This window comes from Camelina sativa, chromosome 12 (assembly GCF_030686135.1).
Source record: "Camelina sativa cultivar CO46 ecotype springtype chromosome 12, ASM3068613v1".
In the NCBI taxonomy this organism is placed as follows: domain Eukaryota; kingdom Viridiplantae; phylum Streptophyta; class Magnoliopsida; order Brassicales; family Brassicaceae; genus Camelina; species Camelina sativa.
Window position 1 is genome coordinate 668,375 of NC_141891.1, and position 17,611 is coordinate 685,985.

The window sequence follows — 17,611 nt, forward strand, 5'->3', positions numbered from 1 at the left end:
GAGAGAGACACTACGGCCGCGGCCGTGGTGGTAGAGGACATGGTGGTCGAGGGGGCCAAGCTGGCCGCGGACGCGGTGGTAGAGGCCGTGGTATCTCCAAGCCACAAGCTAAGGCAAAATCGGTTTGTCACCGATGTGGTATGTCAAACCACTGGATGAAAAACTGCAGAACTCCCAAACATCTTATTGATGCATATCAAGAAAGTTTGAAGAAAAACCCAGAAGCTAACTTGGTGCATCTCGATGATGAAGGAGACTTCGATCATGAGAATGATGACTCCCTAGAGACTTCCGACCTCTTTACAGAGAATGAATGAATTTTTCGGTTTTATTTTGGTTTAAGACTATGCTTTTATGCTTGATTTATTTCTATGTATTGGATAATTGATTTGGTTTAAATTCAAGGATTTATTTTATAAATTATTTGCCTTATTGAGTTAAAACATAAATGTTGTTTAATATAGAAATGGCTGAGGATATGAGTGAACTAGTGGTGGATAGTGGATCCAGCCACACTATTTTAAGAGATAAAAGATATTTTATAAACCTCACCATGAAAAGTGCCAATGTTAGTACAATTGTGGGTTTAGCAAACCTTATAGAGGGCTACGGCCAGGCTCACGTGTTGTTGCCTAATGGAACACACATTGAATTAAGTGATGCCTTATACTCACCCAGCTCCAAGAGAAATTTGTTGAGCTTTAAAGATATAAGATTAAATGGTTATCATGTGGAAACCAAGGGTGAAGGAACTAGAGAGTTCCTATACATTACAGAAAATGTGAATGGACAAAAGAAGGTCCTAGAGACTATACCTGCACTAGCCACTGGCTTGTACCATGCAAAGATAAATATGATAGAGGATAACTTGGCAAAGCATAGAATGTTTAGTGAAGAATTCACTTTATGGCATGACCGGCTAGGCCATCCGGGTTCGAACATGATGCGTAAACTAATTAAGAGTTCGAATGGGCACAACCTAAATAAGAGGAAAGTTATCCCTAAACATCTCACGTGTGTAGCATGCGCACAAGGGAAACTTGTTATACGGCCTTCACCAGTGAAAGTCACAAGAGAGACTTTAAATTTTCTGGAAAGAATTCAGGGAGATATATGCGGACCAATACACCCATCTAGTGGGTCGTTTAGATATTTTATGGTGATGATAGATGCATCAACCAGATGGTCGCATGTTTGCTTGTTATCCACAAGAAATCTCGCCTTTGCAAAGATGTTGGCTCAGATTATAAGGCTAAGAGCACACTTTCCAGACTTTCCACTTAAGACTATACGTCTAGATAATGCTGGTGAATTCACATCCCAAGCGTTTAATGATTACTGTATGTCCATGGGGGTGAGTGTGGAACATCCTGTGGCACATGTCCATACACAAAACGGACTGGCTGAGTCCTTCATTAAACGAATACAAATGATAGCTCGACCATTGTTAATGAGGTCGAAGCTCCCTGTGTCGGCTTGGGGACACACAATATTGCATGCAGCAGAGCTCATACGCATCAGGCCATCTAGTGAGCATAAGTATTCACCATCCCAACTATTAACGAGTCATGAGCCAGACATATCCCATCTCAAGACCTTCGGTTGTGCCGTTTATGTACCGATTGCTCCACCACAGAGAACTAAGATGGGACCTCAGAGGAGGATGGGAATATATGTTGGATATGAGTCTCCCACCATCATAAAGTATCTCGAGCCACTCACAAGAGATTTATTTAAGGCCAGATACGCGGACTGTCAATTTGTTGAGTCCGAATTCCCTGTAATGGGTGGAGAGAATAGCAAGCTGGTCAAGGAATTAACATGGAATCAAACATCCTTAAATTGGCAAGATCCTCGAACTCTAGCATGTGATGCAGAGGTTCAAAAGATTATTCATTTACAGCAGCTAGCTAATCAATTGCCAGATTCCTTTGCTGACCCAAAGAGAGTGACAAAATCGTACATACCAGCTTGCAATGCACCAGTACGAATTGATGTTCAGAAGGAACACAATACTCAAGTGGCTACAGAGTCTAAAACCCGTTTGAAACGAGGTAGACCATTAGGTTCCAAAGATAAAAATCCTCGAAAGACTAAAGGTGCAAAACAGACCGAGGTTCAGGGAATTACCGAGAAAACAGACATGGCCGCGGCACATGGTAAGGAGCCGGATGGGGTTCAGGACGCTGAACCTCTAGGTCCTGAGAATATTGATAACGATGAGATATCGATCAATTACATCATGTCTGGAATTACTTGGAACCGTAAGGATATCGACGTCGATGATATTTTCGCATACAAGGTAGCACTTGAACTGAATGAGGATCTAGAGCCCACATCTATATTAGAGTGCACTCAAAGCAAAGATTGGCTTAAATGGAAAGAAGCTATTGATGTGGAGCTAAACTCTTTGAGGAAGAGAGAGGTGTTTGGTCCGATCTTGAGGATAACACCTGAAATTAAACCAGTTGGACATAAGTGGGTCTTTGTAAGAAAGAGAAATGAGAAGAATGAAATCGTGAGATACAAAGCACGGCTTGTAGCACAAGGATTCTCTCAAAGACCAGGAGTAGACTATGAGGAAACATACTCCCCTGTGATGGATGCAACGACTTTTAGATATCTAATAAGTCTGGCTGTAAGAGAGAAACTGGATTTGCGGTTAATGGATGTTGTAACTGCATACTTATATGGTCCACTGGATAATGAAATCTATATGAGATTACCAGAGGGAATAGAACTCAAAGAAAAGAGTGGTTCTCGAGAACAGTACTGCATAAGGCTAGACAAATCGCTTTATGGACTGAAACAGAGTGGTCGAATGTGGTATAATAGACTTAGCGAATTTTTGGCAAAGAAAGGCTATAGGAATGACCCCATCAGTCCATGTATATTTATTAAGAAGTTTGCAAACAAAGGATTTGTGATAATAGCAGTCTATGTGATTTAAACATCTTAGGAACCTCTGGGGAAATCGCCCAAACTGTAGAATACCTCAAGAAAGAATTTGAGATGAAAGACTTAGGTAAGACAAGATTTTGTTTGGGATTGCAGCTTGAGTACAGAGACAATAGCATCCTTGTGCATCAAAAGGCATATACAGAAAAAGTACTCAAAAGGTTCAATATGGAGCAAGCTCACCCATTGACTAGCCCCATGGTTGTGAGAAGTACACAAGTGGATAAGGATCCATTTGCTCCTAGGAAGGCCGATGAAAAGGTTCTCGGGCCTGACGTGCCTTACCTCAGTGCTATAGGAGCGTTAATGTTCTTGGCTAGCCACACTAGGCCGGACATAAGTTTTGCCGTGAACCTCCTAGCAAGATATAGTTCTTGTCCGACCATAAGGCACTGGAATGGTATAAAACATGTTCTGCGATACCTACAGGGTACGACAGACTATGGTCTATATTACACTAACTATAACAAAGAAGGTTTAGTTGGTTTTGCTGATGCAGGTTATCTCTCCGATCCACACAATGGGAAATCACAAACAGGCTACGTATTTACACACGGCGGTACAGCAATCTCTTGGCGTTCTATGAAGCAAACCCTTGTAGCCACTGCATCAAATCACGCAGAGATACTAGCAATGCACGAGGCCGGCCGTGAGTGTGTTTGGTTGCGGTCCATGACTCAGCATATACGGACAGACAGTGGATTGGAGGACAGCAAAGAAGCAACCATAATCTATGAAGATAACACAGCATGCATCGCACAGCTCAAGGAGGGTTACATCAAGGAAGATCGGACGAAGCACATATTACCAAAGTTCTTCCATACACATGTTCTACAAAAGGCCGGAGAAGTTCTTATAGTGCAAGTTCAGTCAAGTGAGAATTCAGCCGATCTCTTCACCAAATCGTTACCGACAACAACGTTCAAGAAGCTCGCGCACCAGATTGGAATGCGGAGACTTAGGGACTTGGAGTGATGTTTGGAACAGGGGGAGCAATGTGTGCTGTACTCTTTTTCCTTCACCAAGGTTTTGTCCCAATGGGTTTTCCTGGTAAGGTTTTAATGAGGCAGCATCCCCTAAGCACATTGCCGCGATCCCATCCAACATTGGCACGGTCGTTCGTCCAAAGGGGAGTGTTGTGAAACACTTAGTGGACTCACTAGACCGGCCCATGTACTAAGCTATGGAGTCTCGGTCCATAGGCTTTACTCAGTCCATACAGCTTCGGCCCATTGGCCGAAGCCTTACTCGGCCCTTAATTCTTAAGTCAGTTTAACCCTAGACATTGTACTCTACTATATATATGCATGTAATCCTTGGGAAATACAATAAGAATCACAAGAGCTTTATCCCTAAACTCTACTTTCATAACACATAGAAAGTATTTTATTTTTGCGGTCCACGAGGGCCGACCGAAGCTCTGTAAGGGACAAGCATGATGAAGATGAGCACTTATTTTAATGACCAATGAAACAAGTTAGTATTTTTAAAAAGTATGAGCATCAGCACTCGAGATTCTCACGAGTTTACTTCAAATATAATCAATCAATAAAGTCTTTTTTTTTTTTTATATAGTTATTTGGTTAAAAATTAACTAAATTTGAGATCATTACTGAACTAATTTAGGGATATTCAAAACTTTTCTAATATTAATTGAGTTGTAACGATCTAGATCTATAGATAATTGTAGCCAACATGTATGGACTGTGGACCAACTTCTTGTCCATTGAATAAGCACTTTAACGTTTTCAAGAGAGTATTATAATTAACCTCCCTAAAACTATAATTTAAAGACTTTTTAAAAATAGAGACTTAAAATTAACTAAATGACTTAGGAGTTGGCGGCGACTTTTGTTATGGATGTAGACATAGCTACCTTCCTTATCTATCTACATAGAGTTGGCAGGGTCTTTATATTGATCCGAACAGAACAATCTCCTCTTATCGCCAACAACGAGACATCACTATATAAACTGTAAGTTCATTTATTTTAAGTTTTATGAATTTCCCACTCATATTTAGAACTCAAGACTTGAAAAAAGGAAAAAATCTTGGGTGGCTTTGGCTCAAAGAACAAGAAAATATAAAGTGTCGTTGTTTTCTTGTGAATCATATATTCAAGTTTTGAGCTCTTTTTCTTTTTTTGTGTGTGTGTGTGTGTGGTCCTCATTCCTCAAAGACTGTAACATAAAAAAGTCTTTGATGGCTTTGAGTTTTTGCGTATACGCGTGAGACTAAACGTTTACAAAAGTTGACTAATCTCTGTTTTTGTTTAAACGTTGAAAGATCATTTTTGTTCTTCTCCGCTTTGATTTGATTATCGCAGGCATCAATCGTAGCAATGTCGCTGGTTAGAACAGCGACGATCGTTCTTCTTATAATCGCGTTTCTTCAAAACGCTGCGGCTCAGAAAAGACAGCAAAGTATTGTTAAGTCTCGCGGTACGGTTGCCACTGACGATGGACGGTGTTCTGTAATCGGGATGAGTGTTCTTCGTCAAGGAGGAAACGCGATTGATGCGTCCGTCGCTGCTGCTCTTTGTTTGGGCGTTGTAAGTCCCGCTTCTAGCGGTATAGGCGGTGGAGCGTTCACATTGGTTAAGATAGCTGGTGGGAAAGAGATAGCTTATGATTCTAGAGAAACCGCTCCTCTAAGCGCCACTGAGGTAATGTCTTTTTCTTTCTTTTTTTCTTCTGCTCAATTATGCGTTTTGAAATAAGCGTTTTCATAAAAAGTTTTTGAATTATGGACCATCTTTGTTATTGCACTTGGTGTAGAACATTGTACAAGGGTTGTAATAGTGTTTCTGAGCTATCTCTGTTTTTGAGCTTAAATAGCGTTTTTGTTATAAATTGTACCATACTAGTTCTCATTGAAATAAGCATTTTGAACGTGGTCTTGAGCTTGAACGTTTTCAACATTTTATCCTATTAAAAAGTGGGTTTTTAAAAAATTCTCCAGAGCTTAAATAAGCCTTTTTCTTGCATGTTTTCCTATCAAAGACACTTATTAGGTTGTTCTCATTTGACGCAGAATATGTATGGAGCTAATCCTGAGCTAAAGAAGAAAGGAGCCCTATCAGTAGGAGTTCCCGGGGAAGTCGCTGGTCTATTCACGGCTTGGAAACAACATGGAAAGCTACCGTGGAAGCGTTTAGTGAGTCCTGCAGAGAAACTTGCAGAAGGATTCAAGATTTCAAAGTATCTTTATATGCAGATGAACGCGACCAGAACCGACATCTTAGCAGACAAAGGTCTCTCGGAGCTATTTGTTACAAATGGAGAGCTCAAGAAACCAGGGACTATTTGCCGTAACCCAAAATTGGCGTTAACTCTGAGGCAAATTGGGGAGTACGGTCCAAAAGCATTTTACAATGGCACCGTTGGGGTTAACCTAGCGAGGGATATTCGTAAATCTGGAGGGATAATAACTTTGAAAGATCTGCAAAGTTATAGAGTAAAGGTCAAGGAACCGTTGTCCACAGACATTCTCGGATACCGACTACTCGGTATGCCTCCTCCTTCATCCGGTGGTGCTGCAATGATGCTTGTAAGTCTCTCTTTTTTTTTGGCAGCAATTTGACATCTTATCAAACTTATGTTCACTAATCACTATAAGGGTTTTACGGAGTGTCTTATATTTGTATGTTGTAGGTTCTGAACATTCTTGCTCAATATGGGATTCCATCGGGTGTTTCAGGCCCTCTTGGTGTTCATCGACTAATCGAGGCTCTGAAACACGCATTCGCAGTAAGAATGAACCTCGGTGATCCAGATTTCACTGATGTTACTAAGGTTGTTTCAGATATGTTGTCTCCAAAGTTTGCACAAGACTTGAAGAGCAAGATAAACGACCTAAAAACCTTTGATCCTAAATTTTACGGCGGCAAGTAAGTTTTAAATATATTGTTAAAAGCCCACAAGTTCCTTCTTAATTAACTTTTTGATTTATAGATCTTTCTTTCTCCGATTCTTAGGTGGAATCAGATTGACGACCACGGTACAAGCCATTTATCCATCATAGATCGCGAGAGGAATGCTGTGTCAATGACTAGTACAATAAATGGTTACTTTGGGGCAGTGATGCTATCTCCGAGCACAGGAATTGTTTTGAACAACGAAATGGACGATTTCTCAATCCCGATGAAATCTAACGGTAACTTAGATGTTCCACCACCAGCACCAGCTAACTTCATCCGTCCGGGAAAACGACCTTTGTCCTCTATGTCACCCACCATTGTACTCAAGGTAAGGGAAATAAAACTATTACTTGTGCTGTACGAAACTTTTAACTAGGGTTCTAAAAGATAGTTTCTCTCCACTATGTCATACGTAGGACGGTAAGGTGAAAGCCGCAGTGGGTGCGAGCGGAGGAGCGAACATCATTGCTGGGACAACGGAAGTTTACTTGAATCATTTCTTCCTCAAGATGGATCCACTTTCTTCAGTCTTAGCTCCAAGAATCTACCATCAGGTTTTGTTGCATTTTAATTTTTTTTTTACCGAAAATAGAAACTTACGTTGTTCTGTGCTTAATTGGCTACTAAATTTTGCTATTGGTAATGTCATTTTCAGCTAATACCAAACAGAATTTCGTATGAGAATTGGACCACAGTATTCAATGATCATTTCGAGATTCCTAAAGCGACAAGAGTTGTGTTGAAGAAGAAAGGTCATGTCCTAACCCCCGTGGCCGGAGGGACGATTGTTCAGTTCATAGTTCAAGAATCCGGTGGGAACTCCGGCGGAAGGAGTGAGCTTGTGGCAGTAAGTGATCCTAGAAAAGGAGGGTTCCCTTCAGGATATTGAGATCGAGATTTCATTTTTTTCCAATTGTTTTATTAGCTCACTGCATCGAGCTTTTGGCCTTTGGATGAACATCAAATTATATCAATCTTTTTTATTTTAATAATAATATAAATTATACTGTCAAAAATCATTACCAACCTGCCATATAGAATAACTTATTTGGGCGAATTATGTTATGATTTTTGAGTTTAGAGTTTGGTATAATAGCGATGTCATTGGTTTACTTACTCCTTCCCCAAATTCAAAACCAACATAATGTATGTTAAAAAAAAAAGAAAATTCTAACGTAGATTCACCAAATATATTTGTAGAATTAAAAGTAACTAGTTATTTTTTTCAGATTTGGTTTTGATAATTAAGTGAAACTTTTTGTAGATATTAGTCGATTATCTTAACTAATTAAGTAATGTAAATTTGGTCAACTGACTGTAACAACTTGAATAGGGGGAAAGAAATATTTTTGTTCGGACGAATTGATTCTATATCTTGTATAAATTATTGTAAAAGATCTTAAAACTCTCTATATATAGGTGGAAATTATCCCCTAGCAGTAAAATTGATCTCGTAATAACTTCCCTTTGTTATTCAAATTGATCTCTATAAGATAAGATTTCTTAAAACATAACTAATTATTAACACGTTACAAAAAAAAAAAAACATTTAGAACGTTGACCAAAGAAAAAAGGAAATACTATATTTTAGGGAGATGCAACTCATTTTGACAGGGTTTTACTTTCATTACCTTCCCGATAAGCTCAGAAGGAAGCTTTGACCGCCAGACTACAATAAATACTCGTCTCAACAAATGCTTCTCCTCCATTAGGACGAAGAGGAAGGACAGGAGAGGTTCTAAGACAGAGAGAGACATCCACATGATGAATTGTATGTTATTTTGTTTTTTTCTTTCTAACGCAGTCATATTGTAACATTCAGATGAATTGTAACATTCAAGTTACGTTCTGTGATTAATTAATCTCTGGTTTGGTTCTCCATCTATTGTAGCAATGTCTTTCATTCGTACTGCGACGATCGCTTTTCTTATAATCGTGTTTCTGCAAAACGCTTCGGCGGGTCACAAGAAACCGCGAAACATTGTTACGCGTCACGGTGCGGTTGCGACGGACGACAGGCGGTGTTCTAAAATCGGGAGGAATGTTCTTCGTCAAGGAGGAAACGCGATTGATGCGTCGGTCGCTGCTGCTCTTTGTTTGGGCGTCGTGAGTGCAGCGTCTAGCGGTATTGGTGGTGGAGCGTTTGCAGTTATTAAGCTTGCTAATGGCAAGGAAATTGCTTATGACTCTAGAGAAACCGCTCCTCTAAGCGCCACTGAGGTAATTAACGTTTTTACTAATAATGGTTTTTTATTTCTCTTTAAATATAAGTTTTAGTAACGTTTCTGAATGTAAAACGTACGTTATTGATTGGTTGTTTATCTCGATATTTAGAATATGTATGGTGATAATCCTGACAAAAAGAAGAAAGGAGCCTTGTCAGTAGGTGTTCCCGGGGAAGTCGCGGGTCTATTCACGGCTTGGAAAGAACATGGGAAACTATCGTGGAAGCGGTTAGTGAGTCCTGCAAAGAAACTTGCAGCTCATGGATTCAAGATTTCAAAATATCTCTATATGCAGATGAACGCGACTAGAAGCGATATCTTAACGGACAAAGGTCTCTCTGAGGTATATGTTTCAAACGGAGAGCTCAAGAAACCAGGGACTATTTGCCGTAACCCAAAGATGGCTTTTACACTGAGCCAAATCGCTGAACACGGTCCAAAAGCGTTTTACAATGGCACGGTTGGGGCTTACCTTGTAAGTGATATACAAAAAGCCGGTGGGATAATAACTATGAAAGATTTGCAGAATTATAAAGTGAAGGTTACAGAACCATTATCTGCGGACGTTCTTGGTTACCGTCTACTCGGTATGCCTCCTCCATCATCCGGTGGCGCTGCAATGGTCCTTGTAAGTCAAGTTTTGTTTTTGTTTGGCGAAAATTTCACATTTCATATGAAACCTATATTTATATGGCGAGTTTCTTGTTTGGTAGATTTTGAATATTCTTGCTCAATATGGTGTTCCATCGGGTGTTTCTGGCCCACTTGGTGTTCATCGACTAGTGGAGGCTCTCAAACATGCATTCGCGGTTAGGATGAACCTCGGGGATCCAGATTTCGTCCCCAATGTTAGTAAGGTTGTTAAAGATATGTTATCTCCAAAGTTTGCACAAAAGTTGAAGAGAAAGATTAACGACAAGAAAACCTTTGATCCTAAAAATTACGGTGGCAAGTAAGGTTTTTTTCTCAATAAGTTATAGATTTCTTTCTACTGTGTTAGGGTGTTTCATCAAATTTTATTTCTGGAATTGTTAGATGGAATCAGATCAATGATCATGGCACGAGCCATTTATCGGTAATGGATTCGGAGAGAAATGTTGTTTCAATGACTAGTACAATCAACGGATATTTCGGGGCACACATGATGTCTCCGAGCACCGGAATGGTTCTAAACAATGAAATGGATGATTTCTCGATCCCCATGAAATCCGGAGGTGATCTAGATGTGCCGCCACCGGCACCGGCTAACTTCATCCGTCCCGGAAAACGACCTTTGTCCTCTATGACTCCCACCATTGTACTCAAGGCAAGAAGAAGAAAAAAAACCCTAGTTCTTGTGGTACAAGTAACTCTGTATTTGGGTTCTATCTAAACGATGGATTTTTTGTTTTTTTTTCTGCGTTGGTGTGCACAGGACGGTAAAGTAAAAGCCGCATTGGGTGCTAGTGGAGGAATGTACATCATTGCCGGCACAACAGAAGTTTTCTTGAATCATTTCGTCCACAACATGGATCCTCTCTCTTCCGTTGCGGCTCCAAGAATCTACCACCAGGTTTTTTTTACTCTTCTGCCCAAAATGAGAAACTTTATTGTTCTTTGTTCATAACTAATGCTTACCTTAGTAACTTCATTAATTTACAGCTGATTCCGAACAGAGTTCAGTATGAGAATTGGACAACAGTGTATAATGACCATTTCAAGATTCCCAAAGAGACAAGACTTGAGTTGGAGAAGAAAGGTCATGTCCTAGCGCCATTCGCAGGAGGAACGATATCTCAGTTAATAGTGGTTCAAGAACCCGATAAAAGTTCTGGTGGTAGGAGTAAGCTTGTGGCAGTAAGTGATCCAAGAAAAGGAGGGTACCCTTCAGGATATTGAATTAGATTTCTATCTTCAATTATATTATTGCATGTAACCTGTGATATAAATATTACTCTTGTAAAATCTTTGAATAAGAATATTTTATTTGCGACAACATTTATCCTGATATTTTTCTCCAAATGGAATTATACCATAATAATATTGAAAATATTGGATTTAATACCTTATGCGTTATGGCTATTGCACGAGTGGGGTTATAATATGTAAACAAATTAACGTTTTGTCGATACTAATTAATATGCGTTGGTTGTTTTTGATGACAGCTCTATTAGCATTTAACAACATGGTTTGCGTTGCATTTGTGATATATAGTCACGTTTTATCTAACTCTTCCATATTTCAGTTTATGATTTAATTAACAAACAAAATAAATAGGTATACGAGTCTTAGGTAAAAAAAAAAAACAACATTATAGATAAAAAGACGTAACCTTTAAACATTAGTAGTATTTATAGATTTGATCTACGACTTGTTAATCAATCTTTTTCTAATACCATATACAAATATATAAAGTTTTTTTTTCTTTTTTTCATATAAACCCCCAAAAAAAATTTAGATTAAATAATTTTCGAGGATAATATTGGATACTCCGCCTCTAGTCAGTGACACGTCACAAAAGATATGGTGATTTGTCATATTAGTGCTTGAATTAGCAATTTTAATTCACATGGAATCTTTTTTCCAATATTCCTAACGACACGTCATCGTGTCGTAAAATCTTTGGATTCCTTCCACAATCACTCCATTAACTTCACTATTAATCTTAACGGCAGTTGTATATAAACGATTTGTTGCTCAGCTTGTCATTATCTCTCTAATCATCATTCCGTACAAAAAAAAAATGGCGATACAGTGTCAACGACTCCTGAAGAGAGCCATAGATAGAGCTACGAGTTCTTCCGGTGTTCATCATCATCGCCGTGCTCTTTCCTTACTCCGTGCTGATTTCTCAACTTCTACGCCGCAGATTCCGCCGTTCGATCACCAGCCGCGTCCGTATAATGGTCCTTCCGCCGATGAAGTTTTCCAGAAACGGAAGAAGTTTCTCGGACCTTCTCTTTTCCACTTCTACCAAAAGCCTGTACGTTCGTCATTCTGCTGATATCGGATTGAAATTTGATTTTGTTGGTTTGACTTTTGACGATCGTGATTGTGATCACGACGCAATCGGATATCTCTGATTTGGGGGTTTTCGAATTCATAAGCTCAGGACTGTAGCATAAGTTAGTTATGATCAATTTTGTTAGGGTTCTGCTTGTTCTAATCGTCAATGATGTGTGGGATTTGATCAGTTTAACTCTGCCTGTGTATCCGCTGATGCAGCTAGAGTTATTTGAGTTCAAACCATAACAATAGATTTGATCTTTATTGCTGTGACCTTTGGATCTGATAATACTGATTTCTATCTTGCAGCTTAACATTGTTGAAGGGAAGATGCAATACTTGTTTGATGAGAGTGGTAGGCGATATCTGGATGCATTTGCTGGAATAGTCACTGTCTCATGTGGTCATTGCCATCCTGATATTCTAAATGCTATTATGGAACAGAGCAAGCTGCTTCAGCACGCTACGACCATATACCTGCATCATGCCATTGGCGATTTCGCTGAAGCATTAGCTGCTAAGATGCCTGGAAATCTCAAGGTATTTGAGATTTATTTTGATGAAGTCTGAAGCAAGTCGAGAACAATGATTTAAGTTAGGTTTCTGTTGTTGGTTTTTTTTCGAGAATTCAGCAAGCTTCACGATTTTGGATGCAGGTTGTGTACTTTGTGAATTCTGGCTCAGAAGCTAATGAGCTAGCAATGATGATGGCTAGGCTTTACACTGGTAGCCTTGAGATGATTTCGTTGAGAAATGCTTATCATGGTGGAAGTTCTAATACTATTGGACTAACAGCTCTTAACACATGGAAGTACCCATTACCACAGGTTTCTCCCCAAAACTTTCATCTACAGAAAACATTCGACTTGATTCCTTGTTATAGCTCATGCGCACCAAATAGAGACATGATCTCTAGCATTCAATTTAGAGTCTCTGCTCTTGAGTGACCATATCGTTTTCTGAAATTTCAAGCAGAGTATTTGACTTCACCTTTTACCCACGTCTTAGAGTTAGACCCATCGGAATCAAAGTCTCTGCAATGTAGTTTTCTGTGATAATGTTTTTGTAACATTATTTTGCCAATTCTGTTATTATGCAGGGGGAAATACATCATGTTGTAAATCCAGATCCATACCGTGGAGTATTTGGCTCTGATGGTTCTCTTTATGCTAAAGATGTGAAAGACCACATCGAGTATGGTACCTCTGGGAAAGTAGCTGGATTTATCGCAGAAACTATACAGGTGTTTGTTTAAAACAAACCATCAAGTGAAATTTAGCACTAGCTTGAGCATAATATATTCACCATGCCATTATCATTTTTACTTCAGGGGGTCGGAGGAGCGGTAGAATTGGCTCCTGGTTACTTGAAATCGGTTTATGAAATTGTACGCAACGCTGGTGGTGTATGCATTGCCGATGAAGTCCAGACTGGATTTGGCCGAACAGGAAGTCATTATTGGGGTTTCCAGACTCAAGATGTGGTTCCGGACATAGTCACTATGGCAAAGGTTTGTCAAAGGAAGTTGTTATCATTTACTCTGTTCTTTACCGTTTGCTCTGTTATCCAATCTTTGACTACATATATTGTTATTTACTTAAACAAGCAGATGTAGTCTACTAATAACTGGCACGGGTTCTATTCACAGGGAATTGGAAATGGATTGCCATTAGGAGCTGTGGTGACTACACCAGAAATTGCGAGTGTTTTAGCTAGCAAGATTCTGTTCAACACATTTGGTGGAAACCCGGTTTGTTCAGCTGGTGGACTTGCTGTTCTAAACGTTATTGATAAGGAGAAACGCCAAGCACATTGTGCTGAAGTTGGTTCACACCTTATTCAACGTTTGAAAGATCTGCAGAAAAGACATGATAGTAAGTACCAGAACAATCTTTTGAGCTTTTTTTTTTTTCAGATCATTACTCAGTTTTTACTTACAACCTCGTCTGTTTGGCTTCAGTCATTGGAGATGTGAGAGGAAGAGGACTAATGGTTGGGATCGAGCTTGTGAGTGACCAGAAAGACAAAACACCAGCCAAGGCTGAAACAGCTGTCTTGTTTGAGCAACTTAGAGGTAAACAACATTAAAGCCAAATGCATCTATTTTACAAGTATTAAAGCATGAATTAATTTGGTCAACCAAAATGTTTTTCTCCTTTCTCTTTATGAAGAACTTGGCATTCTCGTTGGAAAAGGAGGACTTCATGGGAACGTTTTCAGGATAAAGCCACCAATGTGTTTCACTAAAGACGATGCAGGTAAAAATTCGTATAATATTGCTTAAAATCATTGTTTGTTGTAAAACAAGATGTATAATATAATGAATTGTGTTTTTTGTATGTACCGACAGATTTCTTGGTAGATGCATTGGATTATTCCATCTCCAGGTTGTGAAGAAGGATATGAAACAAAGCGAACGAATAAGGAGGATATGATCGTTAATCTTATCAAAATCATTTGAACCCATATTTTATTACTTGTAGCTTTCAGTAATGACGAAATCATGCGAAATCATATGTAATGCGTATTTTTATAAAGATTGATTTATGATCATTTTGTTAATTTCTTTGCAGAACAAATAAGAAGAATGAATGACATCAAAATACATATTTTTTCAACCACATAATAAAAGTATATTTTATAATGGTCAATTCCCAAAATTATATATATAGATAATTATATTTTATTATTATAAAAAGAGAATGACTACCATATATTCAACTAAATGGAGGATGGACTTAGCTTGTAATTCAAAAGATAATGTGTTTAATTTATAATGGTGTAGTAAGTAGATTTGTAGGTGTAGTAGTGATATGATGTGAATATTGGCAAGCATTTATCAATAATAACTAGTAACTACTTCAACAAAAACATTTTTAAAATATAATATTAATCAAATTTTACAGATTTTACACCATAAATTTCATCATGAATCTAATTACATCACAAAACAACAAGTCCTAATTGTAGAATAGAAATAGTATAAACTTTAATATATTTTTAATCTAAAAAACAATCATGAATAATAAAATTATTTTAAATTACGAGACTGTTTTTTACTTTTTTGATCATTTAAAAAAGGATGAGCAAATATATTTACATATATTTAAAACAAAAGGTAATAAAAAATATAAATTCCAAAAATACAAAAACACATAAACAAAATATATAATAAAAGGAAATGTCCATTTTCAAATAAGAAAAACAAAAAAATAAATGAGATAAAACAATTCAATTTATAAAAACAAAAATGTTAAAAACCAACAAACAACCAACCTTGCAACGCACAAGACTGTACCTAGTATATATATATATATATATATATATATATATATATATATATATATATATATATATATGTATTTTATGAACATTTGCCTCTTGCTTCCTCTTCTACCACATCTTCAGATTTCTTCTTGTTGCTTTTGGTTAGCACTCAACCACACTAGTGGATCTACAATATTTCTTTCAGAACCACCGAAGACAATTCAAAGGTCATTCTGACTGAAAATCTCAACAGCATCAGTCAGTGGGTGGAAGCCGCTCAAGCTCTGACGATTCATGTTTGGTGATTTAGCTCCGTCAATACTGCTACATCTTCCCGGATACATTTTACCAACTTTTGGCAAGGAGAGAACGTTGGTTTGTTGGTTTGGATATAAAAAGTGGTGATCATTATTCTCTCTATCTTACCAATCCCAGACTGCAGTTTGCCCGGCTAGCAAATGTTCGTAGCATTATTCTAAACGGACGCAGCTTCACTGAACTTAACTTGTGGAAAATGGTTTTCGGCTTCAATCTACGGACTTAATCCCAAGTTCAATACAACAATTGGCGTGAAGCATTTACTTGACCTTGTGCAATTTTTTTAATTTTTTTTAATTTTGGAGGTCTTATTTGTAGATTTCAAAACTTTGAGAATTTTTTTGTCAAAATATCAAACATAAAATCTTATATAAAAAAGTTATTACTCAAACTAATTCAAGTTATATATTTTGGTTATAACTAGTTATGATATAAGAGCCAAAAGGTGACCAAAAATACTATTATGACTATTTTTCTTATTTATATATAGATTTGTAGCATAAATTAAGAAACAACAACTTAAAATTTTCTTATGTATTTAGAGAATATGGAAGAGTTCATTGATTGGGAAGAAAATATTGATGTTTAGAGTTTGTTTGTTAAATCATTTTAAATTTCATAACCGTTGTATATTAAAATTAGGTATAGTTTTTATGGTTAAGATGACATGTGTGTTGAAGTTATGATTATAAGAATACTCTTCTTTGAAATTGCTCAATTTATGAAATATACATGTTGAAGAGTATAATTGACTCTATATGAATATACATGTTAGACTGATAGTTGGTCTTATTGCTAGAATTGGTTAAATATGAACATCCAAGTTTTGTTTTGGTGAAAATGTTAATTTATTTTAAGTTAGAAACCAATGAAACACTTTCTTTTGAAAACATAAACTTAATTTTACCATAACAACTCTACATGTGTTTAGAACATGGTGAAAAAAAACAAACAACTTCATGATTGACACTTCTTACAGAAAAACAAAAACTAGATTTGTTCTTTTATAGAGTATAACAGTTTTAAAATTCAAAATTATGAAAACTATTATATATATATATATATATATATATCAATCATATATATATCTTTAATGCAAAACTTTGGTTGCTTAATTTTCAAATTCAAAATGAGGCAGATGATAGTTACATAACCCAATAACACATGTCAAAGGACTTGAATATATATATATATATACATCATAAAAATTCTACTGAAATTTAATTGGTTTATACAATTGTGTGTATACTCTATAATAACTTTTGTTAAGTAACAACTGATCACCAAGAAATCGAGTCAGAAAACAAAGGCGAATAAGTAAGAAATAATTAATGTTTGTTTGATCACTAATGTAAAATGTACATTGTTAATGTATATAAAAATTAATAATTCAATTAAGTAATATTTTAAAAGAATTATGCAAAAATATAACGATAATTAAATCTTAGTGGATTCCCATAATCACATATTTGTTATGCATTGTTAACATTGGGAATCTAGATTCTAACAGTTTGTTAATGAAATCCAACATCTCATTTCAATGAGTTTTTGAGATTTCTTCATTGAATTTTTTATTTCATTTTTTAATTTATTTATTTTGTTTATTTTTGTAAATCCAAAGACAAAAATCTAAAAGCTAAGTAAAGAAAAATAATACTTGTCAGTAGATGCACAGTGCTCGAAAACCATATGAATGAGGATTTCAAGAATATAAGAAGAAGTTACCTTATAGTTGTCCAACTCTGCAAGTTGGATCCGAATACATAGTGGAACTCCTTCCCGCTCCCACTGTGTGTACTTGATAGAGAGAGGAACGTCCCCACGTTGATCCACTTCAACACAGAAGCTTGATCTTTCCAAGATGGAGGCAGTATCAGCACAAGCATCAGATATCCTTTCGGCATCAACTCCTTGGCAGGTCGCTGGAATCACGACAACT

At 37.2% G+C, this 17,611-nt stretch overlaps 3 protein-coding genes across 3 annotated transcripts; all 3 read left to right on the forward strand.

Annotated features, from left to right (window-relative positions):
* The first annotated feature begins 4,800 nt into the window (after positions 1 to 4,800).
* On the forward strand, positions 4,801 to 7,893 carry LOC104729282 (glutathione hydrolase 1). Its single transcript, XM_010448217.2, has 7 exons — positions 4,801 to 4,933; positions 5,285 to 5,623; positions 5,992 to 6,507; positions 6,612 to 6,847; positions 6,935 to 7,205; positions 7,294 to 7,431; positions 7,533 to 7,893. Exons 2-7 carry the CDS (start codon positions 5,300 to 5,302, stop codon positions 7,764 to 7,766), a joined length of 1,719 nt encoding a protein of 572 aa, XP_010446519.2. The 5' UTR covers positions 4,801 to 4,933; positions 5,285 to 5,299; the 3' UTR covers positions 7,767 to 7,893.
* A 535-nt stretch (positions 7,894 to 8,428) lies between these two features.
* On the forward strand, positions 8,429 to 11,077 carry LOC104729283 (glutathione hydrolase 2-like). Its single transcript, XM_010448218.2, has 7 exons — positions 8,429 to 8,648; positions 8,769 to 9,097; positions 9,212 to 9,730; positions 9,816 to 10,054; positions 10,138 to 10,408; positions 10,517 to 10,654; positions 10,744 to 11,077. The coding sequence occupies exons 1-7, from the start codon at positions 8,639 to 8,641 to the stop codon at positions 10,978 to 10,980; spliced, it is 1,743 nt and encodes a 580-aa protein (XP_010446520.1). The 5' UTR covers positions 8,429 to 8,638; the 3' UTR covers positions 10,981 to 11,077.
* Positions 11,078 to 11,647: 570 nt separating this feature from the next.
* LOC104729284 (alanine--glyoxylate aminotransferase 2 homolog 1, mitochondrial) lies at positions 11,648 to 14,649 on the forward strand. Its single transcript, XM_010448219.3, has 9 exons — positions 11,648 to 12,064; positions 12,397 to 12,627; positions 12,744 to 12,914; positions 13,187 to 13,330; positions 13,418 to 13,597; positions 13,736 to 13,961; positions 14,048 to 14,161; positions 14,259 to 14,345; positions 14,438 to 14,649. The coding sequence occupies exons 1-9, from the start codon at positions 11,825 to 11,827 to the stop codon at positions 14,479 to 14,481; spliced, it is 1,437 nt and encodes a 478-aa protein (XP_010446521.1). The 5' UTR covers positions 11,648 to 11,824; the 3' UTR covers positions 14,482 to 14,649.
* The last annotated feature ends 2,962 nt before the right edge of the window (positions 14,650 to 17,611 follow it).